Source organism: Vombatus ursinus, unplaced genomic scaffold, assembly GCF_900497805.2.
Source record: "Vombatus ursinus unplaced genomic scaffold, bare-nosed wombat genome assembly UNPS02012319.1, whole genome shotgun sequence".
NCBI lineage: Eukaryota > Metazoa > Chordata > Mammalia > Diprotodontia > Vombatidae > Vombatus > Vombatus ursinus.
This window is the reverse complement of record NW_020952097.1, coordinates 2,684,281-2,709,570: the sequence shown is the minus strand read 5'-3', so window position 1 is coordinate 2,709,570 and position 25,290 is coordinate 2,684,281. Positions and strand designations below refer to the sequence as shown.

At 42.9% G+C, this 25,290-nt stretch overlaps 1 protein-coding gene across 1 annotated transcript; it reads right to left on the bottom strand.

Annotated features, from left to right (window-relative positions):
• Positions 1 to 7,519: 7,519 nt before the first annotated feature.
• LOC114039833 (zinc finger protein 397-like) lies at positions 7,520 to 24,853 on the bottom strand. The gene is made up of 3 exons (XM_027857712.1): positions 24,491 to 24,853; positions 17,001 to 17,175; positions 7,520 to 12,746 (listed from the first exon to the last, which is right to left on the bottom strand). Exons 1-3 carry the CDS (start codon positions 24,851 to 24,853, stop codon positions 11,815 to 11,817), a joined length of 1,470 nt encoding a protein of 489 aa, XP_027713513.1. The 3' UTR covers positions 7,520 to 11,814.
• Between the last annotated feature and the right edge of the window lie 437 nt (positions 24,854 to 25,290).

The window sequence follows — 25,290 nt, the reverse complement described above, 5'->3', positions numbered from 1 at the left end:
TAACCATATCTTAAATATGTATATTACTACCGGGAAAAAAAAAGACAAATAAATATCAGCAACTGCTGACCAATGTGCCTCCTTTAAAATCTTTGTGAGAATAATTTACAAATATATCAAAGGCATTTTGATAAAAGGTAAGAAGGCAATAGACAGGCAAATGGTACTCTAAAGCAGACCACATCTTTGTAGTCACATAACCATAAAGTGTAGAGAATGCAAAATCCCACTGTTTATTTTGTGTTGACTATACATCATTCTACTTCATAAGGCAAAATGCCATCATCTCAAAGGGCCCCCTTCTACAAGGTGCCTCCCATGCATATGTCAACAAGTCAAGTCACTTCTCTGTTACTGTGCAGGGCACCCAAGCTCACAACAATGGTGTCACCCTCAATTCTTCACTCGCTCTACATGTCCAATCTATTGCCAGTCTTGTCATTTCTGCTTTCACATCTCTCATATAGTTATCCCTTCCACATCATGACTTTCCCCATCATGGTTTTGGCATAAGAAATTAAGTGGGAATTTTTTGAGAGTTTTGCAGAAGCTGCAGATAATATACAAAGGCCAACAGAAGATACAGAGCCTATGATCAAATACTTAACCCAAATTTTATAATGAGGTACTGTAAACACCCTATAAAAGAAAAAATTCAGACTTCTTCTCTGGTATGGAGGGGCAAAAAATTTTAAGCAGATTTTCCAGATCGTGGGGCCAGTGTGCTCTTAACCCCCAGGCTGTGAAAGGGATAACTGTATGTACCTTTCTCTTTTCTGACATAACCACCACTTGGGTACAGGTTCTCATCAACTCTCTTGGACAATTGCAATAGCCATCTGGCTGGTCTCCCTGGCCCACATCTCTTTCCACATGAGTCCCTCTTCCACTCAGCTGCCAAAGTGATCTTCCTAAATAGGTCCGACCATGCCACTGCCCTGTGAAATAAACTCCAGCTGCTCTCTCATACCTTCAGGATCAAATATAAAATCCTATTTGGCTTTTAAAGCCCTTTACAGTATGACTTATGATCCAGTTAACATTGGCCTTCCCGTTCCTCACATCGGCCACTGCCACTCCATCTCCCAACTTTTGTGCCTTTTCACTGGTTGTTTCCTATGCCTGGAATGTTCTCCCTCCTCATCTCCACCTCCCAGCTTCTTTCAAGTCTCACCTCAAATCCTAACATTGCAAGAAGCCTTTTCCAGTCCCCCTCAATGCTAGTGGCTTTCCTCTGAGACTGTCTCCAGTTTACTCTGTCGATAGCTTGTATGTACATAGTTGTTTGCATGTTGTCTCCCCCATCAGAACACGAGCAGAGGGACTATTTCTGCCTTTCTTTGTATCCCAGGCACTTAGCACAGTGCCTGGCACAAAATAAATGCCTGTTGACTTGACTTGGAAGAGGGTTTATCAATAGATAGTAATATTCTCTAGATGCTCCTCCTTGTCCATGACACCATGTGGATCATTTAAAAACCTAGAATACTTGGGCAGCTAGGTGGTGGTGCAGTGGATAGAGCACCGGCCCTGAAGTCAGGAGGACCCGAGTTCAACCTCAGACCAAACACGTGACACTTACTAGCTGTGTTACCCTGGGCAAGTCACTTAACCCCAATTGCCTAAAAAAAAAAAACCCAGAATACTGAAGAGCCTCCTTAATGAGGTCCATGATAATTCAAGAGTTTGACTAAACTATCCACACAAGAAAGACCGAATGGGAGAAGAATCTAGACTATGATATGTAGCTAGATAGCTAATGTATAGAGATGCTCCATTAACTTGGATAGAAAATGTTCATGGACAATGAACTGCACCAATAACTTAACAGGGGAAAGAGAGCAGCCTCCACTGCATTTGATAAACTGAGCAATGTGTTTTAACAACCACAAATTCGTGAAACAAAGGCCCATCTTTTTAACACCAATATTCTTCTGGTGATGCTAAATTGCTGTGAAACAGCAACATCAGTCTCCAAAAATTTTAAAAGTTGCAGATCACCCAAAAGGCAATGGAGAAACATATGGTGAACATGAGTAGTATGTAGTACATTACCAAATAAGAAATGCATGCCATTGTTGGTGTAAAAGACATCAATAAAACAATACAGTCTTGCTGAATTGATATAGGAAACATACCCTTCTTCCTTTTGATAGAGGGAGGGGTTATAGATATGGTATGAAGTATGTGATTGTTATGTGAACTGGCTTTCCTTGAATTTTTTTTTTTAATTACCAAGAAGGGTTTAATGGGAATGGTCTGGAGAAAGAATGGAATTTAAATCAAAATGAATGCTTTGAAAACAAAAGCACCATTAAAGAGGAGGTAGGCTGGTGATACCAAGAGCAAGAGAAAACAGATAGAGTATCCACATCCATGTGTTTCGTTGGCACCTATATATATGGTCAAGAGATCTAGAGGAAGGCCCCCAGAACACTGAGTGGATGATGTACAGTATTTATGATAGATTTATGGGAAGGTATAGACCAGGGTAGCACAGCAGGAGAAGGTATAGATGCAATCTGTATTACTGGAATTCCCATACTGATGAAATTACAGATCTGATAAGTCAAAGAACAAGAAAACATTTTTATCTGAGAGGTTTTCATTTGTGCCCTTCATTATTCTACACCATTACCAGTTTGTTTTTTTGTTACCCTGAGAGGATTATCTCCCCACTCCCCTTTTCATTAATCCAATACAGTTTGTCAGATGTTACTCATTTTCTGAAAGGCATCTTAGAGATTATCCAATCCAGCAGCTTTTAAGGTGTGTCCCAGGGATCCCCAAGACCCATTTATTTGATCCATGAGGTCAAAACTTCCAGCTTAGCACAGTGCCTAGCACAGAGCAGGCAATTAATAAGCGTTTACTGACTGAATGAAAATTACTTTCATAGTAATACTAATGTTTTACTTTATAATATGATATCAATAGATAAAAGTCACATAAATAGAAGTGCTTTGGGAGGAGTCCCCAATGATTATCGAGTGCAGAGGAGACTGACCTTAGGTCAAAAAGTTCTCAAACTGCTGAATCCAACCTCCTGAGGTTTAACAGAAGATGACACTGAAATTTAGAAAGATTACGTGATTTGCTCAATGTCACACAAAATAGTAATTAACAGAGCTGAGATTTGAACCCATCCTCTAATTACAAATGAGGTGCTCTTTTTAATGCAACATGATGCACTATCTCATATAACAAAGAAAATTGCGTTTTGTTTTCATTTTCATAAGACAAGGACTGTTATTTACAAAAAAGAAAAACAACTTGGAGACAGCTTCTCATAAAGCACTAGAGGAAGGGGATGATGGGGCAAACTTAGTTCTGTTCATCTTGTTCCCATTTTGGCAATATACGTGATTCTGTCTCCTGTGGTTTCAGTAACCTAAGTAACAATTTTTCCATCATGATGATTTTTCTAACAACTAGTTGGCACTCAAAAAAAAATTACTTGGTGATTTGATCTTGTTGACATTTTGATTCTAAGAATTATTCCACCCCTAAATGTTGAAGATGAGACCTAACAGCAGGTGTAGGCAACAGCTGCTTGTCAACTCCGGGTCTGAATTCTGCAACTCCAGTCATGTGACCATCCAGACCCCAGCAGTGGCTCTAGCAAATAGCTCTAGGAGCCAGTAACAGTGGTTAAGAGACAACACCCAAACCCTTGGACAATTTTCAGGAAACAAAGGGAAAAAAGAGCATTAGAAAAATTCAGATTTTGAAATAGATGAAGTATGGGGTTGGATGATAAAACAGAATTATATGCTGTGGAGAGTGGGTTTAGGGCAGGGATGGAGAACCTGCAGCCTTGAGGCCATAGGTGGCCCTCTAGATCCTCAAGTGTGGCCCTTTGACTGAATCCAAACTTCAGGCCACATGTGGCCTTGAGGTCGAAGGTTCCCCACCCCTGGTTTAGGCAGTTGTCTCCTATTATCAGGGAACCAATAAAGGTCCAACAAAGGTTTCTGGTGATTCCCACTGCCTCTCCTCACCTTTTCCCTGGTTTTGTGGTTTTTTCCCCCATAAAAGGAAAAAAGGCTACAGGGCTACACAGCTGTCTCTGATTTCCTGAGTTGATTTAAGGGCATTAAGACAATGATTAGAGGCGCATAATCAGATTTGGTCTTATAACCACTTGTCAAAATCATTTCATGGCTGTTTGGGGAAGAGCCAGGCCCACAAGGGAACTTAGAGCACCAGGAAAGAGCATGACCATGAGTGACCAGATTGTCCAGATCACAATGGAGACAGCTCCCTCTGCCTATTACTCTGGAGGAAATGAGGATGGTGGTGCAGAACATTGGGGCAGGGCGGTGCCAAATACTTAGCACTGAACTCTTAGAGCAATAAAATGACCCAACCCAGGTCACTAGAATGCTTTAGCACACATGCTGCAAAAGCCAGTGATCATATGCCCATATTTTCTAGGGAAAATAGGAGACCATGTCATTTCAGGGACAGTCTCATTAATCATCTAAATGCCTAACATTTTTGCAACTGAGCCTCTGACATTGTTGCATTTTTAGTGTACAGCCACTATCATTACTACCCAGCATCAGACAAGGATGAAGCTAATCCCAGAATGAGTTTTGGCATTTGAGGACAGTCTGGAGTTGGGGGAAGGAGGAGTCTTAATGTACACTGGGAAGCAGGGACTGAATGATATACTCCAAAATAACTTTGGGGGATACTGTCCCTGATAATCAGACAGGTCTGATGGACATCCTCATCCAGCTGGACAAGGTTGCAATAGTAGAGAACAGGGCAAGAATGCAGCAGACTTGGGCAGAGGAGAAATTAATGGGTCCAAGAACTGGCAACCTAAATCCTGAGCCCATATAACTGGAAGTCACCTGAAATTGGGAAGCATCTTAAGTGTTGGCAGTATGGGCAAGTCATGGCATGTACTTTCAGTACATTCTGGAGGCCCAGGATAAGAGAGAAATTTGTGTAGATGCATTAGTGGACGTAACTACTATGGAAAGTAGTGGACAGTAACCACTGTCTGACTATGTATCAGTATCCAAGGAACATAGAATGTGCTATATTGGGCCCAACCTGGAGCTCATGTTTTCCACCTGGGAGCCCTAACACTCAACTTCTAGGTGCAAGCAGGCCTTCCTTGATGGGAGAGCTAAGTAATTACCCTCCATCAGCCTGGATTCAGAGGCTAAAATCCACTGGCAGCTGCAGTCCAGCATTATCAGTGGAGAGAAGCCCTGAGTGCTCAACATACGGCACAGAGCATGGAAAGGAAAGAACACTGTCCTTTCCTCCTCAAAAGGAGTATGAGGGGAGAGGAGGGAAGGCTTTATATCCAAGCTTAAAGTACTATGAACAAGGCTTTTGACTCCAAATCACTTTGGAGAATAGACCTCACAAAGAAGTGTAGTCTTGTAGGCTACAGAAAGGTTTGGCTGCTACTTAGCAACATTTAAGTTTTTAGAAGAACAGTATCCATCAAGTATATCATTAAGCACTTTCTATGTGCTAGGCACACAGCAGATAACTAATAGATGCTAGTTGACCGGCTGGGGATACCAACACAAAATAAAAAAAACTTTCCCTGCTCTCCAGGGGCTCCCATTCTATCAGTATGAGAAACAAAAAGCAGAAGTTAAATAAAGTCTTAGGCCAATAAATGCTTCAGGTTTTCCACACCCTTCCCTATGCAACACTGGAGTCTGCTGACAGTTCTCTTGGCTAAGCCACAGACAGAATTGTGTGGAAGATCTGAAAAAAGAACAGCTGTGTTACCAAGCCTGTGGGGAATACAGTCACCTTCATTTCTGCAATCTTATTTTATTTAAGGGGATCTGGCTCAAAGATGTGATTGGCCATTTTGGAGCTAGAAAAGTAGCCTGGGTATGGTAAAGAAAAGTGTTTGGACAGAAAACTAGCCTGTTGCTGAACAAGTTTAATGAGAGAATGTAATGACAGAGTGCTTGGGACATTTGGTAGAGCTAGAGGATTCAGGAGTAACGTTACTTGAAGACAGAAATTAAATTAGCAGCAAGGGGAGATGGTTTGGAGGAGAGGATTCCATGACTGGTACGATGCAAGTACAGAATGAAGGCATGCTTGGGTATGTGAGGTCTGACTAGAGAGGGGCTGTGTACAAGAGCCTGAGTCCTAATGGCTAGAACTGGAAAGCACCTAGGAAATTCAACTCCATTAACAAACATTAATTAACCACTATATACTATAAAAAATAATTTAAAGAGAAAGACAACTAAAAACTGGCAGGATGAGAAGTTTGATGCAAAAAATGGCACCTCAGTTGTGCTCTGAATCTGGTGATTCTAAGGACATGCAAACCAGCCACCTTGTGTAGAAAATACCTAAGCAAGGGTCAGAAGTGGGAGACGGAATGGTGTTTACAGGGAACAGGTAGTAGGTCAGCTTGTCCTGAATAAAATACATGAAAAGAACAATATGAAACAATACTGGATGTCAGGGTCAGAAGTTTGTATCTTATCTTGGTAGTAATGGGTAAGCAGGGGAGTGAGATGGCTGGATTTGTGTCTTAGCATTATCAGCTGGACAGCTGTGAGGAGGATGGAGTGGAATGAGAGAAATTGGAGATTCTAACTGGGAGGCTATTTTAATAGTCTAGTGGAAAAGTAATGAGGGCTTGAAATAGGGTACAGGCTGCCTAAGTGGAGAGGGGTTGGATTAAGGAAGAGGCAGAATTGACAAGTTTTAACAACTGGTTGAGTCTGGGAGATGAGAGAGGGAAGACACATGGAGGATCCTGTGGTTGTGAAATGTGGAAGGGTTTGGGGGGAAATACAAGTTCTCTTGAACATGGCTGAGTTTGAAACGGCTACAGGACACTGGAAGGAGATAAACAGCAGGGGAAGCTCATTTAAGACAGATTAAGGCTGAATAGATTTTGGTGTCATCTGCATAGAGCCAATGGCTACAACCATAGAAGCTGATATCACCAAACAAATGTTAAAGACAAGCGCCCACCCAGGACAAAGCTTTTGAGGTTGCCCACATTTAGTGGGTGGGAGGATGATGACCCAGTAAAGCAGACTAAAGAGTAATCAGGCAGGTAGGAGAACCAAAAGAGAGAATAACATCACAGGACTCAAGGAAGGATGGTGTCCAGGAGTGAGTGCTCCTAAGTGTCAAAAGCTGCAGAAGGGCCAAATAGAATGAGGACTGTGAAAAAGTCAGTGGCGCGTAAGGAGACTGTTAGTAACCTTGGAGAGGGCAGTTTTAGTTAGGTAGTGGGATAGGAAGCCAGAAAGTATGGGGTCGACACATGGATGAGAGGTGAAAAAATGGAGGCAGCAGGTATAGATAACCCCTTTGGGAGTTTGGCTATAAAAGGGAGAATACAGGCTAAGAACATGAGGGGATGGTAGGGAAAAGTGAATTTTTCTTTCTTTTGTCAAAATTATTTTAATGCAATAAAGTTACTGAATTGACATTATTTAAATCACTTCCCACCCCACAAAAATCACTTCCCCTTCCTACAATGACCAGTCAGAAAACTTAATGACTTCCAAAGTAAAGTTATGTTAAGTATGTTTGTAACAGTAAGTTATCTCATCCAATGAAAACATAAATGTGCCCACATCTCTTAGGTCAATAACAATGTCTCTAATGAGCTATATAGGTTAACTGTGGTATCAAATTTACCCTCAAAAGAACAAAAACACAAATCCCCAATATTGTTATTTGGCATTATAACAATTTAACATTCCCCTAAGACATTGGCAGGTGCACAGAAAGCTTCTGTCTAGGCAAAAAAAATCCCCTCTGATGAATGCAATCATGCTAGACAGATTTTTCAGGCAAAGCCTGGGCTATATGTTCTCTTAAGTTGAATATGTCCACAAATCAAGTGAAGGATTTTTAAGGAAGGGAGAAATTCAGGCATGTTTTCAAGGCAGTGGCAAAGAGAAAATGAATCAGGAGAGATTAAAGAAGGTTATAATGGAGGGAGTAACTCCCAGAAGAAATGAGCCTGGATAGAGAGCAAAAATTAAAGGGATCCAATCTAGTATCTCATTTTACAGAGGAAGATACTGAAGCCCAGAAAAGGTGAAGGGACTTAACCTCAGGTAAGTAAATCAACATCACAGCCTAGACTAGCTTGAAATAGGTCTTCTTACTAGCAGCCCAAAAAAGCTAGAAAAGGGCATGGGGGGGAGGGAGGAGTGGAACCAAGAAACAATGTTAGAAAACTCACCTAGGTTCAACTTTGCTTTCTTGTGTTAATTAGTGAATTATTACCTACTGAACGGAGCTCCATAGTTATATCATCCCCCATTCTAATGAGTTGCAAGAGGATTCAATAAAGGTTCCTGTAGATATATGCAAACTGTAGAGAGGACTTTTGTGCCTATCAGATCCCTATCCATTCTGAGATTCGGTGGGCAATCGAACATTTTTAAAAGCAGTTACTATGTGCACGATACTGACAATAGAGACAACCCTGCCCTCAACATTAAACTATTCAAAGGTCAAAACAAGGTAATTTGAGGGGACACCACTAATCACTGACAGGATCAGAGAAGGCGCCATGAAGTTGGAACCTAAGCTGAGCCTTAAATTAATCCTAGGTAGGGTCTAGAAAGCTATACAAATGCACAGAGGTAGGAGATTGCACGTCAAATTTAGTAAATAGCTGGTATGCCAGTTTGGCTGAAACTAGGGTGAGGAGAGTAATATGGCATAACTATCAATTAATTATTATTTATTAAATATAAATCTATCTATATGTAGACATTATGGAGAGTCTTAAAGATCAGGCTGAGAAATCTTTATTTTTTCTTTAGGTGATAGAGCTACTTAAAATGTCCAAATAGGGGAGGGACATGGTCAGACCTGTTTTAGTAATAGTTGTGGTAGCTGTATACCAGATGAATTGGAAACAGGAAAAACAATTAGGAGGCTATTGGAATGGTTCAGGTTACAGGCGATAAGGTCCTGAACCAGGGTGGTGGCAATTTGGGTGAAGTGAAGTAAAAGGGATTGCTATGAGGGGCATTCCAGAGGAGAAATAAAATAGATTTGATTAACTGGGGGGGTGAAGAGAAGAGAGTCAAGAGAGGTGATAAACTTGGGTGATTAGGAAGATGGATAGATCTCTGAGGAAATGTGAATTCTGCTTTCAATTTGAGTTCTACATGACTACAGGGTATCCAGGTGGGAAAATCTAGTAGGCAACTGGTGAGTTTCAGTGGCTCCCCATTGCCTCTAGGATAAAATACTTCTTGGCATTTAATGCCCTTTACAATTTAGCCCCAACCTATCTTTATGAACTGATCTCACATCATTCCTCCTCACACTCTGTGTTTGAGCCCAAATTGTCATACTAATCCTCCAGCATGATACTCCATCTCTTTGTGAAGGCTGTCTCCCTCTTGCCTGGAAGTCCTCATCCCTCACCTCTGCCTTGTAAAATCCCCTCTGCAAGCTCAGTTCAAGGGCTGCCTCCTACAGGAAGCCTTTCCTGATTGATCAGAGTTGTCAGTGCTCTTCCTCCTTTTCCAAAATCATTTTGTATTTATTCTACAGATGCTTATCTGAATACCTGTTGTCTCCTCCAGGTAGACTATAAACTCCTTCAGGGCAGAAACCATCTTGTTTGTGCTTATATCTTTGGCACCTTTCAGTGCCTCTTCCAGTAGGCCCTCAACAAATGCATGCTGAATTTGACTGAATGCAGGACTGGAGTTCAGGAGAGTGATTATGAATGGATATATAAACCTGGGAGCCAATGATACTTGAATTTTCTGTGTAGTCACAAAGACAGGAGAGGTGAGCCAAAGTGATCTTGCGTTTCCTATATCCCTACTGCATCGCCTTTGCTTTGGCTATCCTCCAAGCCTGAAATAAAGTTCTATTGACCTCTGCCTTTTAGAATCCCTAGTTTCTTTCAAGGCTCAGCAAGCACCACCTTCAAGTTGAAGCCTTTCTATTCCTCCCCAGCTACTAGTACTTTCCCTCAAATCATTTATATCTATTTCATAAATGTCTATATATGCATGTAGTCTAGCCCAGCTGGACTGGAAGCTTCTCAAGAGCAGGGATTGTTTTACTTCTGTCTTCGTATCCCTAACACTTAACTGAGTACCTGGCATGAAGTACGTGCTTGGGGATTGATTGATTGAAGGACTACGGCAAGGATTTATGGGACATCCACACTTGTGGCAAGAGATGGATGATTCAGCAAAGGAGACCAGGAAATTAGAGACAGAAGAACCTTGAGAGAACAACAAACTGGGCCAATTTCTCTCATGGTCGCTGCAAACAGAGAAAGTGTGAGGGATGAGAGAAGGCCACCACATTTAGCAATTAAGGAGATTTGTCAGCCTTAGAAAGAGTAGTCTAAGTTTTTGAGTGAGATCCAAAGTCACCTTTGCGTGGAATTAGGGAGTGGGAGTGAGACAACTAATGCACGTGGCTGCTCACCCCACCCCTCCTCCCCAAACGTGACCCAAACACTCATGGTTTCTGTCAACTTCCCCTGCAGGAGTGGGCCAATTCTGACCAGGGCATGCTGACCCATTCTCACATCTTCCTCTGCAGTTTGGAAAAGCAAGTCCTTTGCCTGTCTTCCAGCTTAGAACAATGCTCAGGACTTGCATACACTTTCACATTCCAATCTCCTTGTTTTACAGGAGTAAACTGGGGCCCACAGAAGATGTGAGAACTGCTCAAGTTCACACAGATCGTAAGCAGTAGAGCTAGGATTTTAACCCATATCTTCTGACTCCAAATCCACTGTTCTTGATATTACATACACAAATTGTCTTACATGGAGTCCCCATTAACAGCATTCTGGAAGTTGGAAAAGTGAGAGACAGACTAGTGGACAGAAGATAATAGGATCAAGAATTATAACTGGAAAGGACTTTATAGGTGATCTTCCCATTTCTACAGCTGAAGAGAGGGACAGAGAATGAAGAGGCCCTAGGACTTCCCACAGATCTGAGATCAGATTCATGAGAAAGCTAGGGACATACTTGGGCAACCTGAATCCTGAAGAAGCATTCAAGTGGCAAGCACAGCACAGAGCAGGAATGAGGAGTGGTAGTGCACTGCCCCCCACCAACCACCTCTGTTTTTTTCTGGGTAGCCCTCCCAGCAGGGTTTAGGGTCTCCTGCTGGGATAAACCCTCAGAGGCACTTCTTGGTTTTTAGATTGGCTTCCCAATAACCCCTTTCTTCTTTCCCACCAGCTTCCTTCCTAGGTGCCACTACTGTATCTAGGCCCCTCCAAAAACACAGAACCCAGTCTCCCAGTATCTCCCTACCCCCTGTCCCTGAGGCAGGAATATGTAGGTACCAGGGGTGTTTCTGAAGGTTTTTGTTGCTCTAACTACAGGAAGACGGGTTGGGAGCTTAAGAGGAGAAGGTCAATAAAAAGAACAAATGAAGGGAAAGTTACAAGCATCATAAAAACAAGTTTTCTCTGGTGTTCAGTGGAATGTCATAGGAATTTGATCTCTCAGCTCCCGTGACTCAGCTACCACAGTATCTTTTTGTTTCAAGGGCCACACCTGAGCCCTTTTTCCTTTTTGTACTCAGGAACAGGTGCTTTTGCATCCCCCCTCCATTCAGTAAGGAAGTCTCTTTCCAGGGCACCCCTGATCCCCAACTTCTCCTTTTTACTAGGTCTTGTAAGGTAAGACACTGGTACATAGAGAGACTTAACATAGGTCATTGCTGGGCAAAAATGATGCAACTGAGATTAATTTATGTTTCAGAGTCATCCCAGATGAAGAGTCTGATCCAATGTTGCCTCCTTCACAAGGGAAGGCTGCTACTCTTGGTGGCTGCTCACTGCCTAGAATGACTTCTCTGGTGTTCAACAAGCCCAGAGTTCCGCAGAAAGGCTTTCCCACATTCCTCACATTCAAAGGGCTTCTCTCCAGTGTGAATTCTCTGATGTTGAATGAGGGTTGAGATCAGCCTGAAACCTTTCCCACATTCACTACATTCATAGGGTTTCTCCCCAGTATGAATTCTCTGATGCTTCCTAAGGCCGGAACTCTGGCTGAAATTTTTCCCACATTCACTACATTCATAGGGTTTCTCTCCAGTGTGAATTTTCTGGTGCCTGATAAGGACTGAGTTCCGACTGAAGGCTTTCCAACACTCAGTACATACGTAGGGTTTCTCTCCTGTGTGAATCTTCTGATGTCTAACAAGGTGTGAACTTTGATTGAAGGCTTTCCCACATTCATTACATTCATAGGGTTTCTCTCCAGTGTGAATTCTCTGATGCTGAATAAGGTGTGAGCTTCGACCAAAAGCCTTTCCACAATCATCGCATTTATAAGGTTTCTCTCCAATATGAATTTTCTCATGTTCAATAAGCTCTGAAGTTTCTTGAAAAATTTCACCACAGGTATCACAATGAGCATCCTCTTCGATAGGAAATCTCTGATCTGTAACATGGTTTGAACTAAGATTGAAGCTTCTCTCAAATTCATTAAATTCTTGGCTTTGCTCCTCTATGGAAGTTGTCTGGTGGATTGCTGTCACTGGTCTGAAACCCCTTTCCAAGGAAAGGGATCTGTTCAGGCTCTCCTCCCCAGATTTTCCCGGCTGTCTCTCTAACCTGACCTCCTGTTCAAGGGCTTCTCCAAACACAGGTCCCTGGGAAACTTCCTCTCTGGGTCTTTCTGAAACCATCCACTGGGATTCCACCTCTTCAGAAATTTCCTGCTTTAGAATTAACTCCTCATTCATAGTCCTGGTTTCTTGATCTATAATAAAGAAAAATGCAAATGTCACTCAATACTTAATCTGAGACAAAGGACCTCAAGGCAGAAACAGTACAATCTCAATGAAACAAAGGTCGTTTTTTCCCTTCAACTTTAGTTTATCCTTTCCCCAAATTTATTTTCCCTGTAGCCCAGGGCAAAACAACAACAACAACAACAAAAAGGGATGACCCATCTTAATAGTGATTTCATTATGGAGAAGCAATGAGAATGAAAAGAATGAAAGGGACACACTGGACTAAAATAGGGAAAAAATGAAGGTAGAAGGGTGGCCAGGGCAATAGAAAAAGCAAAGAGATGGAGCTCAATAGGAACATCAAGGATGAATAGGGGACTGTTTCTTTCACACTCCTCAGTCTTTCTCAACACTTCCTCCTTTTTCACACTCAATTGCTGACCTTTACCAACTTGAGCAGAGTAAGGCCATTTTGGGAGGAGCTCCTCTTGTGTTCTACTCCTCTCTTCCACTCAAAATACTTATTCACTCTTTCCTTCTTCCCTCCCATCCCACAGTAGACCTCCTCCTTGATAAGGATAACTCAACCCCTGGATCCTTAATTCTATTCAAATTCAGCAAATGTATGTTTCAACATTAATTAATTCAATTAACAGATGTTTTAATAAACATTTATTAAGTACATACTAAGAGTAAGATAATGGGGGAAAAAAGGTAACAAATGAGAGTTGCTGGCCTCAAGGAGCTTAGATTCCACTATGGGGTGGGATAACAAGATAGTGTTTGAAGGGAGCAAAAAAAGAAATCCCAACAAGATGGTCCAGTAAAATTTAAGGAGGCACAGAACACTTTTCATTGTAGGAACTGGTAAAAGCTTCAAAGAGAAGATGGCAATTGAGTTCAGCCTTAGTTGAGGAAAGAGTATCCTGCAGAAATGGAAGCCAAACTTCTCAGACACACAGTTGGAGAATAAATACCAGTTGTATTGAAACAAAGAGTACATGAAAGTCATTCTGGATTCCTCACTACCTCTCAACCCTCATATCCAATCTGTTGCCAAGGCCTTTTGATTTCACCTTTACATCATCTCTGGAATAGATACCCTTCTCTCCTCTGCCACTGCTACCACTCTAGTGCAGGCCCTCAATACTGGATCTGCCTGCCTTAAGTCTCCTTCCTCCATTCAGCCACTAAAGTGATTTTCCAGAAGCAAGAGTCTAAGTCACTCCCCAGCCCTGCCCAACCCCACCTCTCCTCCCAATAAACAAACTTCCCATTGCCTCCAGAAGCAATACAAAACACTCTATCTGGCATTCAAAGCCTATCATAACCTGGTACCCTTCTACCTTTACAGGTTTTTTACACCTTACTTTTCAACATGAACTCTTCAATCTAGTGATAGTGGCCTCAGTTTTTCCCATGAACAAGACACTTCATCTCTTGGGTCCCAATATTCTCTATGACTGTCCCCTATGCCTGGAATGTTCTCCCTCCTCCACTTCAACTACTGATCTGCCTGGCTTCCTTTAAGTCCCAACTAAAATCCCATCTTCTACAGGAAGTCTTTCCAAACCTTTAATTTAATCTTAATTCCAATGCCTTCCTTCTGTTAATTATTTCTTATGTATCCTGTATATAGCACGTTTTGTATATATTTGTTTGCATGTGGTCTCCCCCATTAGATTGTAGACTCCTTGAGGGCAGGGACTGTCTATTGTCTCTTTTTGTATCCCTAGTGCTTAACCCAGTGCCTGGTACAAAATTAACGTTTACTGATTGATGAAAGGGAAATATGTGAAACCATGCTACAAAGGTAGGTTAAAATTAGACCTTAAGGAGGGTCTTAAATTCTATTCACTAAAGAGTTTACATTCCATCCTATAGATCTTTCATGCAATCTCCCTGATGCTTCCTAGCCCTTAACTTATAATATATTCTGGTTTACTTTATCCTATAAAAACTTTCCATTGATCATGCCACCTTTCAAATTGTCATCCCCACCTTTATATCTCTACTGCCAAACTTTCTGGGTCTATGTCTTCACAATTCACTGAATCCTCAGCCTCCTTCAGTCTGATTTCTGCCCCACTTCTCTTCTGAAACACTGATTGTCAAGGTCAACCTGTTAATAAATGCAATGACTTCTTTTCTGTCCTCATCCTTTTTAGTCTCTGTGGCATATGACATTGTGTACCACCCCTGGCTTGCTGATATTTCTCTTTCTTTGGCTTTAGTAATTACAATTACTATTGTAATTCTTCTCCCATTGTCTACTTCCTCTCTGTCTTTTCATAGCTGCTCTTATAACCACCTCCTAAATATGGGTGGTTCTCTAGACTCTCATGTACTATCATCGTTTCAATTATTGTCTCCATACAGATGATGCCACATGCAACATCTCCTCAAAACTCCAGTGTTGTACTTCCAGCTGCCTGCTGAACAAATTGATATGTTCTGCCAGCATCTCAAATTCAATATGCTCCTATCCAAACTCATTTAAGCCTCCAAACCTGATCCTCCCCCCAACTCCTTTATTTCTTTTAATGGGACCACTATTCCTCTAGTATTACTAAATCCCACTTTTAAAATCTGGTTTAAGCTACCTCCATACAAACACTCATTTTTTTTTTTTTTTGCAAGGCAGTTGGGGTTAAGTGATTTGCCCAGAGTCACACAGCTAATGAGTGTTATGTTTCTGAGGCCGTATTTGAACTCAGGTCCTCCTGACTCCAGGGCCAGTACTCTATCCACTGCACCACCTAGCTGCCCCACAAAATACTCAAATTAAGCCTCTTCCCTCTACTCATTGCAACCACCCTAATTTAGGCCCTCATCACTTCTCATCATCAAATCCTATCATTTCTACCTTTGTTAATAACCCTCCAGTCTGGCCCCTTCCATTTCCCCCAATCCCAACAATTCAAGATTCTGCTTCTTACCAGGGAGATGGTAATAGCATTTTAATTGGTGCCATTTCTTTCAAGCTCACCTTCTGACACTAACCTCCATAAGAGCAAGTCATTTCTCTACCAAAAAATCCTCAAGGGCTCTGAATAGCCTCACAAAGGATAAGCTCCAAACTCTGACATTCTAAGCCCATCAAAAAGTGGCTTCAATCAACCAGTCCAATTTTATCTTCCACTAATCCCTTTCAAGTAATTTACATTCCAGATAAACTAGCCTAATCTCAGGCTGGTCTAAGCTTGCCCTCTCTTTCATCTCCTTGACTTTGCTCACACTAATATCCAACCTTGGAAAAAAAACTCCCCAACTCTCATTTGTTGAAGTTATTCTATTTCTTCAATGCTCAACTCAAGTCATCTACTCCATGAAGCTGTCCATGACAGTACCTCTCTCTCCCCACTGCAAGACCCACCATAGGTGAAAGTGATCTCTTTCCTTTTATTTCTCATAACACAGTTTTGTATCACGCCTTTTAATTTATCCCCCTCTTCTTTGTATCCCAGTTACTGTATATGTATACTTGTCTATGGAGGGTCCTTGTCAATAGGGTTTGTGCCTTATCTATCCTTTTCATCCCTAGGGCCTGGCAAGGTTTGTCAAAAAAGAGGAAGATGAGCTGGGGAATGCAGATGGAATAGACGGGAAGGAATATAGAAGGCAGCCATGAGGAAGGGCAAGGATAGTTCTATTTCTCCTCTGGACTACTTATAATTTATACCATATATCTTGGCGCTTCCTCTCAGATGGAATGGTATAATGGAAAGACCAATGGACCAAGAGAAAAAGACTTAGTTTTGATGTGATCTTAGGCTGGTCACTTTTATGTCTCTAGGTCTTAGTTTAATTTTCTGTTAAATGGAGTTATCATTACTTGCACTATCTGTCTCACATGGTTGTGGTGAGACTCAGGCTAAGTTATGTCTATAAAAGCTCTTTGGAAATGAAGGGCTTTATAAATATATGCAACATCACTGTGACATGGTATATCTAACCTCCATCAAAGTACTACTGTCATTGTGGCATAGAGGTGATTAGGTTTGCAAACTCTCTAGCAGCAGAATACCAGCAATTTTACCAAACTGGGAAGGCTTCATGCATGAGCCCACGATGGAATGTCTATCTTCAGTCGGAGGAGTTGCATTGCCAAGTTGAGCAAAACTAATTATTGGGTACGCTAAAAAACAATTATTCGGCTACAGCAATTCATGGAGCATAGAGAGGCTGTGATCTGTGTGTTCAGTGGATGGAATGCTTGCACCAGTAAAATCATAGATTTTTGAAGTCTTTAAGTCCCATTAATGGGAAGAAGAGAATACCTTGTTGGGAATCCTGGAGGGAGACCAAGGTTCCATGGTGAAGAGATTCAGACTTTGTTCTTGAAGAGTCACTGACGGGAAGCAAAGCAGATGATTCTGGCACTCCTCCCAGGATTGTCATCTCTGTTGCCTTCTCCTCTGATAGCACTTCTGGTTGCTGGGCAAAGCCTGGTACCTGGGGGACCATTAGGAACATGGCAGGTGAGAACAGGGCTGTGAGGAAAGGGAAGTCTACCCTTAGCATGGTGACAGGAACCATACCCTGGGCTCTAGGGAACGTTCCAATTTCCTGGAAATCTGGAGCCAGAGGTACACCTAGAGATCTTGTCTCCAGATCTGCTCCCTGGGGAAAAGGCAGGAGAGTACCAAAGATAACAAACATTAGTGAGGCATGGAGGCATCCAGGAAGGCCAAGCATGATTCATGAAGATAAATAGCACTCCAGAGTGTAGGACTGCAGGCAATAGAAAGGATTTGAGAGAAACCTTGGATGCTATTAACAGATAAGGTGCATAGGGTATATATAGATCATAGATTTAGAATTAGAAGGGACCCCAGATGTTGAATCTAATCCCGATTTTATAGACAAGGAAACTAAGGCCCAAGTTAAGTGACTTGCCTGGAGAATTACAGCTAGTGTTTGATGCAGGCTTTGAATTCATATCTTCCTGACTCAAAGTCCACTGCTTTAACCCACTGCCCCATGGAAATGGCACAGAATAGGTTCACTGTACTCCAGAGATACAACTAAGAGGAGTTCCAGCCACAGGAGATTTAGGTAGAGAACTCTGGCATCAACATAAATGGCATTTTTTACTTTCTTACAATTTACTTTACCCACATTTTGAGAAAAACTGTATTCCTATGTAATCTGGTTGGCCCTGATTGAAATCCACTCCCTTCCTTGTATCATTCCTGTTTTAAAAGCGCTCTTATTGCCAGGGACGGCTCTGAAACTTGGCTATACTGCATCTATCTTATGAGACAGGCAACTGGATCCATGAGAGCTACCCAGTAGGAATCTGTCCCAGTCCTTTTATGAACATTCATGCTTTTACTTTTCAGGGCAAGGAGTCTCTCAGCTTGTAAGAAAGGACAGCTTCTGATTTGTTGGAAAAAAACCTAAACATCAACAATCAGTCATGGAGTCTCAGAGTTGGAAGACTGGAGATAATCTTGTTTGACCTCTTCACTTATGAAGAAGCAGAACGGAAAGGAGAGGAAAAGTTGGTTTGCCCAAGGTCACAGAATAAGCAGGCGGCACAGACAGGATTCAAACTCAAACTTATTAAAATCCAATTTTCTTTCTAAAGCAATAGGCAGAAACTATATATTGTAGAGGAAAGAGAGAGCTTTAGGGAGTCATAAGTCTGCCATTCCAGGCTCTGTTCTGTGCTGAGGACAAATCTATGAATGGAAATATTTTGCACTGTGGGGCCCTCCCCCTAATTTTGTGTTCTCTTGCCCCTGTGCCTTTTTCTTCCTGTTCCTTATGCCTAAAATATCCTCCTTCCCACTTCCTTATCTTTGCCTTCCTGAGGTATATGCCAGTAATGTAGTGGAAAGTGCTAGATTTGGAGTTCAACAATGTGGGTTCAAATCCTGGCTTAGCCCCTTCCTGAGAACTAGATCTGTAGAGTTGGGCAATCCTCTGGGCAGATGACATAGGAGGACCAAAATCCATAAGCCTTTAAAACTTGACTCAAATACCACTCCTTCCACAGAGATTTTTTTTTTAATCCATCAGTAACAACCATGCAGTAACTTCAAGCTGTGTTTTATAATGTTAGAATTCATCACAAATTTTTGTATATTAGAGTTATCACTGTTTATAGCTTATCTCTCTGCTGGACTAAGAGCCTGTCTAAACTTTCTATCCCACCCCTTCCTGCTCCTGAGCACTTCCTAAGTCTTTAGCTCTGCACAAGGTTCCAGAGGACTCTGAAGTCAGTCTCTGCCCTTAAGAAGCTTACAAGATCACAGAGGAAGACAAGAGGAATAAACTTCAAACAATAAATTCTACATTGCTCTCTCTACTACCACAGAAGAGCTGTAGTCTTCATTAGTGGCTTTACTCACCCTGATGTTACTGAACAATCAATCAATCCACAAGGATTTATTGGGCTCTAGTATATGCTAGGCACTAGGCTGGCAGCAGAAACACAAAGACAAAAATGAAAAGTCTTTGTCCTTGAGGATTAACCAGGTACAGACAAAATACAAGGTGATGGGGGTAGGGTGGGGAGGATTAAGAAAGACTTCTTGTACGAGGTGGCACTTGAGCTGAGCTCTAAAAGAAGCTATTCTGAGAAGGACTTTGAGAAATGAAGGTGAGGAAGGAGTGCATTCCAGGCATGAGGGACAGCTAAAACAAGCCTATTTGGCTCCTGATCTCCAAGAAGTGAACTAAGGAGCCAGATTTAATATGCTGACATTGACCAAGGTAACCTTCCCGGGCTGTGGAACTAACCGTACTGAGCAAAGGCTAGAAGGGATCCAACAAGAAAGCATTTATTTAATGGTCTCCAAGCATTACTGTTTGCATTTCTGTAATGTATACCTGTATTATCACACATACAATCTATAAAATAATATATTTCTTTTTAAATAAGACATCTAAACATGTGTAGTACGTGAGAGATAGCTGGCACCTTGAAATATTTCATATAGGACTATACCCTTGACATTTTTTAAAAAAAATTTAAAGATCAACGTGAGTACAGGAGTCCTAACTTGAGTTCCAAAGCTAACAAAAGGCTGTCAAACTTCAGTTTTAGAAAATTAATCCTCTAGTTTGCTGTTGTTCAGTCATGTCTGATTCCTTGTGACCCCATGTGGGGTTTTCTTGGCAAAGATAGTGGAGTGGTTTGCCCTTTCCTTCTCCAGTTCATTTTACAGATGAGGAAACTAAGGTAAACAGGATTAAGTGATTTGCTCAGGGTCACCCAGCTAGTAAGTGTCTGAGGCCAGATTTGAACCTAGAGGAATTTTCTGGACTCTAGGCCTGGCACTCTATCCAATGTGCCACCCAGCTGCCCCTTATCTTATCATCAGTTCTACTGGCATTTGAAATTTCTTCTGTTATCAGAGCCAAGATGTCCAGGATATAATCAGGCAATTACTCCAATGTCTGTGTGTATACACACATAACATATACATATATGTATACATAGGTAACATATACATATATGTAAATATGCCTTCAAGCCCTGTCCTTGGGCCAAGGTGCTCTTGCACATGCACCCTCTATCAACACATACTCATAACAATAGGCAATTGCTACATTTCCTTTGAAAAACCCAGTTCAGAAATAGTTGAATGAATTGCTTTACTATCTATTCTGTACAGTTTTCACCCAGCCTTTTTCTTATTTTTTTTTTTTGGCATAGATTACAAAAGAGCTCTGGCTCCAGGGATTTAGCAGACCTTGGGATGACATTAAAAAATCTTCTTGTCTTGCTGGTGTTATGGACCTTGTTTCACATCTGTGTACAGATGACCTCCAAAGAATTTTAAAGTCTCTGAGTATCTCTAGCAGAGAATTCAAAGGGAAAACACTAACTTTGATATACCCAAATACAAGAAGATTTGTGTGAATAAGTACAATAGCTTCAAGGGGAGCAGCCAAACTTTAGGCTCCAATATTTTCATTTGGCCCTGAGAATCCTGGTGAAATGGACCCTTAAGAATTTTTCAAATATCTGCTTGTATATTTGTACAGCAATATCAATTCCTACAGTAAGATACTGGAAAAGTAAGTATAAAGCATCTAATTAAACTATGTAATGATAACCATTAAAAAGAGGGGTCAAAAACTGAATTTTCCGTTCTGAAGTGCAGTCTCTCAAGAATTACTGCTAACATCTGTCCAGTAGAAGGTCTGGATGGATTACTCTGGATCCATATGGTGATGGTCCCTTCCAAATCCCTAGCAGTTTCTACTTTTACTTCAGCAGCAAACAGACTCAGGTCACAGAGTCTAGCTTAAATCCTCTGGTCCTGCCATGTTTGATGGCAGTGTCAAAAATTTCTAGTATCTTCTCTGTTGTCAAGTAACTATCCCAAAAGTATATACATGGTATTTCCAAAGGTAAAAGTTGTTCCAATTCTCAAGTTCCTCAAAGAGATAATTGCATTGCTTTTTGGATTTTTTTTTCCTTAGGAATTCAATTTCTTGTTTTAGTTTGCAGATCATGGGTCCTGAAGTACTAAATAAAGTACTTCTAGGCAAAATCCACAACAGATTTTTAAGCTGTGTACATGATGGGCTTTAAGAAGAGCAAGTGCAAAATAGGCAAACATGAAAGCATCAAAGGGATCATCAGTTTTAGGAAGAAAAACTTCAAAAGGAAGCAGGCTCCCCTCACTCTAGGTCTTTCCGTAGGGCAGGATAAGTACTTGTTGGAGATGTTACAGAAGGGATTTCTGAACTGGGTGACTTCTAAGATCCTTTCCAACTACGAGATTCTATGGAAAGCTGAGCTTGGAGAAGACTGAGGGGGAAATTTAAGGAGGAGAGCTGTAGGAGATGTTGGAGATCATGCAGAAAGAATTCTTGAGTTAGATGAGACGGTCTTAGGTTCTGTAAACATGTATAAGGGTATTCCTAGTGCCAACTGACAAGACTGGCCTCTGCTGAGAAGCCTAAAGTACAGAACCTTCTCAAATCCTTGGAAATTCCATAACTGAGTCTAGAATCTCTTGAGGGAGGCTCAGTTCTGGAAACATGTCACTATTTTCAAAAGGATAATGTGAAAATCTGTGTAAAGAAAACATTCACAAGAAGGCCCTGGAAAATATCTCACTTTTCTGAGTACAGGCTGACCAGCACACTGGAATGAAACATTCAGAAACAAGTTTGCCTTGGAAAGAACCTTAGTTTCTAGAGTGAAGCCTTCTTCAAGGGAAGGCGACAACTGTCTTCCTGTGACAATTCCATGAAAAGCAGTTCTAACAGTGTGAAACCATGCTTCTAGTTATAGCCAGAAAGCTCAGGAAGAGCTATACACAAACAGTCTGAACAGCAAACTAGAAAACCAAATCCAAATAGGAAAATCAAAGTCTGCAGTTCAATTGCACAAGGTGTGTTAGGTGTGATAAAAAGAAAATAGGAATGTGTGTCGCTGGAGAGACAGAGATCTAGTTTGCTTGGGGGGGAAAAAAAAGGAGAAAGAGCCAGTTGTGAGGATTGCTTCAGTTGTAGAAATACAAAAGTGTGCATCAGCATTGTGCCTAGAACTCAAGAGTCAAGGTTGTTTTAAGGCCTGCATCCTGAAGGCAGTGGTTTAAACACTACAGCTAAGGGGAAAAGGGCAGCCAGCTTACCTGCCCCCACCTAGGAAAACCCCAGCTCAAACTAAAGGCCTGTACACCTGTCTACCTCACAAAGAGATCTGTCCCAGGAATGGGACACTTGATGAACTAAATGCAGGGCTCCAATTTCTGTGGGAATTTGTTCTGATTGAGGAAGCACCTGTTCTCCTATGAGGACAAACAAGTAGACCCACATGATGAGGACCTACTGCTGAAACAAATGCACACTCAGAGACCCACATACAGTGCTCTTCAAAACCCTTTGGCATTTAAAGACCTCTATAACATGGCCTATACCAGGGTGGGGAACTTTCAGCCTTAAGGCCTTCTAGGTCCTTAAGCTCGGCCTTCAGAATGAATAATAATAAATAAATAGTCCCCCCCCCCTTTTTTTGAGGCAATCAGGGTTAAGTGACTTGCTCACAGTCACACAGCTAGTGAGTGTTACATGTCTGAGGCTGGATTTGAGCTCTGGTCCTCCAGACTCCAGCGCCAGTGCTCTATCCACCGAGCCACCTAGCTGCCCCGATAGTCCTTTTAATAAAAGGATTTGTTCTGTAAAATTTGGATTCAGTCAAATGCTTAAGGACCTAGAACAACACATGTGGCCTTAAAGCCCCAGGTTCTCCACCCCTGGCCTGTACCAACCTTTCTTAGCCTCACAGAGTTAGTCACAGTCAGAGATCATTAAAGCTAGAAGAGACCTAAGAGATCATCTAGTTGAAGTGACTCACTCAAAATCATGCAATTAGTAACATAGCCAGCCAGCATTCAAATCCAGAAACCTTGACAGGCTCTCTCCATCATCGCCCACTGTTCCATGAACCCTCCACTCCTGCCAAAAAGACTACTCTCTAGCCTCCAAGACATATTTGCTCTTCTCTTGCCAAGGCCAAACCCCTCTCCTTGTCTTCTTGATTCTATTCCCTTCCAATTCCTCCACAGATAATAGAAAACCATACCCCGCTTCTTCCCCCTCTAGTCTTCAATCTCCTGGCTCACTCCTGATCCCCATAAACATGGTCATGCCTCCACCAACCTTCTATCTCTCCTCCCTTTCACAGTCAAACTCCTGAGCAGGGGCTGTACAACTTTTGTTTCTGTATTCCCAGCACAGTTCCTGGCACATGGTAGGCCCTTAATAAATGCTTTATAATTGATTCTCCTCTCCGTATTTTTTCTCAGGCAGGCCCACCCTGCCCTTCCTTCCAATGCTCCCTCCCTTCCAAATCCAACTCGACCTTCAAGTTTCTTAAAGAAGCCTTCCGGGATCCTCCCTAGTTAGGAATGAGCTTTCTTGGTTTATACTTATCTAAAGTACTTATAATATTGTATTGTTTGTTTTCCTAAAAGGACCAGTGATTTCCTGGAAGTGGGGAGTGCCACCAAAGCAGATTGACACCTTCCCTAAAATTTGTTGTCTTAGCAGTTCCCCAGGAGGCATCAAGGTTAACTGACTTGCCCAAGGCCACATACAGCCTCCATAGGACAGAGGCTGTACCTGACAAGGCCAGTTCTCTATCCATTGACACTGAGAATTACCTAGGGTGACAGCTAGGTGGCCAGGGGAATGAGGAAGACCTGAGAAGCCACTTACTAGCTGGGTAATCCCTGGCAAGTCCTTTCACCTCTGCCTGCCTCAACTTCCACGCTTGTAAAATGCACATGTACAAGGCACTGGACATATTTTATCTCCTTTTAACCTGGCAATAATTCTGAGAGGTAGGAGCTATTATTATTCCCTTTTCTTTCTTGTTTTAAAAAAGGTGGAGAAAATGAAGCAGATTAAGTTAAGTGACTTGCCCAGGGTCTCCCAGCTAGTAAATGTCTGAGGCTGGATTTGAACAACAGGTCCAGTGCTCTACCTACTTACTACCCCCAGGATGCAATATACAATATGATATGATATAATGTTAAAACATGATGTACTATAAGATAGCTGACATACTATTTCATATGACATATTTGACAAGATATAAGATGTTACATGTATCATATGATATAATGTGATGATACATGAGTATAACGGCATAAAACAATCTAACACAATATAAGTGCTGGAGGGGCCTGCCCAGGAGGCCGCGTGTACCGGAGGGAGGCCGCCGGCAGTGCATCCCCCAGCCCCCCGTCGCCCCTGCCCCTCCCCCTTCCCGGGCCCGTCCCGTCGGGGCGCTGACCTGCGGCTCGGCCCCCTGCTCCTGCTGCAGCCTCAGCCGCAGCAGCAGCTCCACGCCGGCGGCCGCCTCGTCCCCGGAGCGCGGGCTGCGGCCTCGCACCCAGGCCTGCACGTCGGCCGGCAGGATGGTCAGGAACTGCTCGAGCACCAGCAGCTCCAGGATCTGCTCCTTGCTGTGGCGCTCGGGCCGCAGCCACTGGCGGCACAGCTCGCGGAGCCTCCGCAGCGCCTGCCGCGGCCCGGCCGCCTCCTGGTAGCGGTACCAGCGGAAGCGCGGGCCCGACGCCGCCCACGGCTGCGGCTGCGGCGGCTGCAGAGGCTGAGGAGGCGGCGGCGGCTCCACCCGGGCCCCGAAGGCCGCCATGGCCCCGCGCGCGCTCGATGCCGAGGTCGCTGCTCCGCTCGCTGGGCTCGGGACGTTCCTGATGCACGGAGCCCGAAGCTCAGGCTCGGGGACCCGACGCGCACACCGCCAGGGGCCCGCGGGGTGACGTGAGACTAGCGCCGGAGCCTCGCCCGGACTCAGTATTCCCCATGTGTAAAATGGGCGGGCCGGACTCCCGGACGTCGGGGCCACGCCCGTTCGGCCACCCTAGTACTCCGCCTCTGGGCTCCGGGGGGGGCGGGGCCCCGGGCCCGCCCCGCAGAGAGCGGAAGTTCCGTTCTCGAACACTGGGGCCACTCTGGGCTGCAAGGAGGACTCGAGAGCTCGGTAGTCCATCCAACAGCCCAGACCCTCCTTGTGGAACGAGTCCAAGAAGAGGGAGCTGCCTTTGGCCCTCACCCCTACTCCCAACGTCG

Bases quoted from the DNA above. Each gene is read 5' to 3' on its own strand.
- LOC114039833 (XM_027857712.1), bottom strand. From the start codon at position 24,853: ATGGCGGCCTTCGGGGCCCGGGTGGAGCCGCCGCCGCCTCCTCAGCCT. The intron at 17,176-24,490 runs GTCAGCGCCCCG...ATGGTCCCCCAG, and splicing joins AGCAGGGGGCCGAGCCGCAG to GTACCAGGCTTTGCCCAGCA. The intron at 12,747-17,000 runs GTATTCTCTTCT...TCTTTATTATAG, and splicing joins CCTCCAGGATTCCCAACAAG to ATCAAGAAACCAGGACTATG.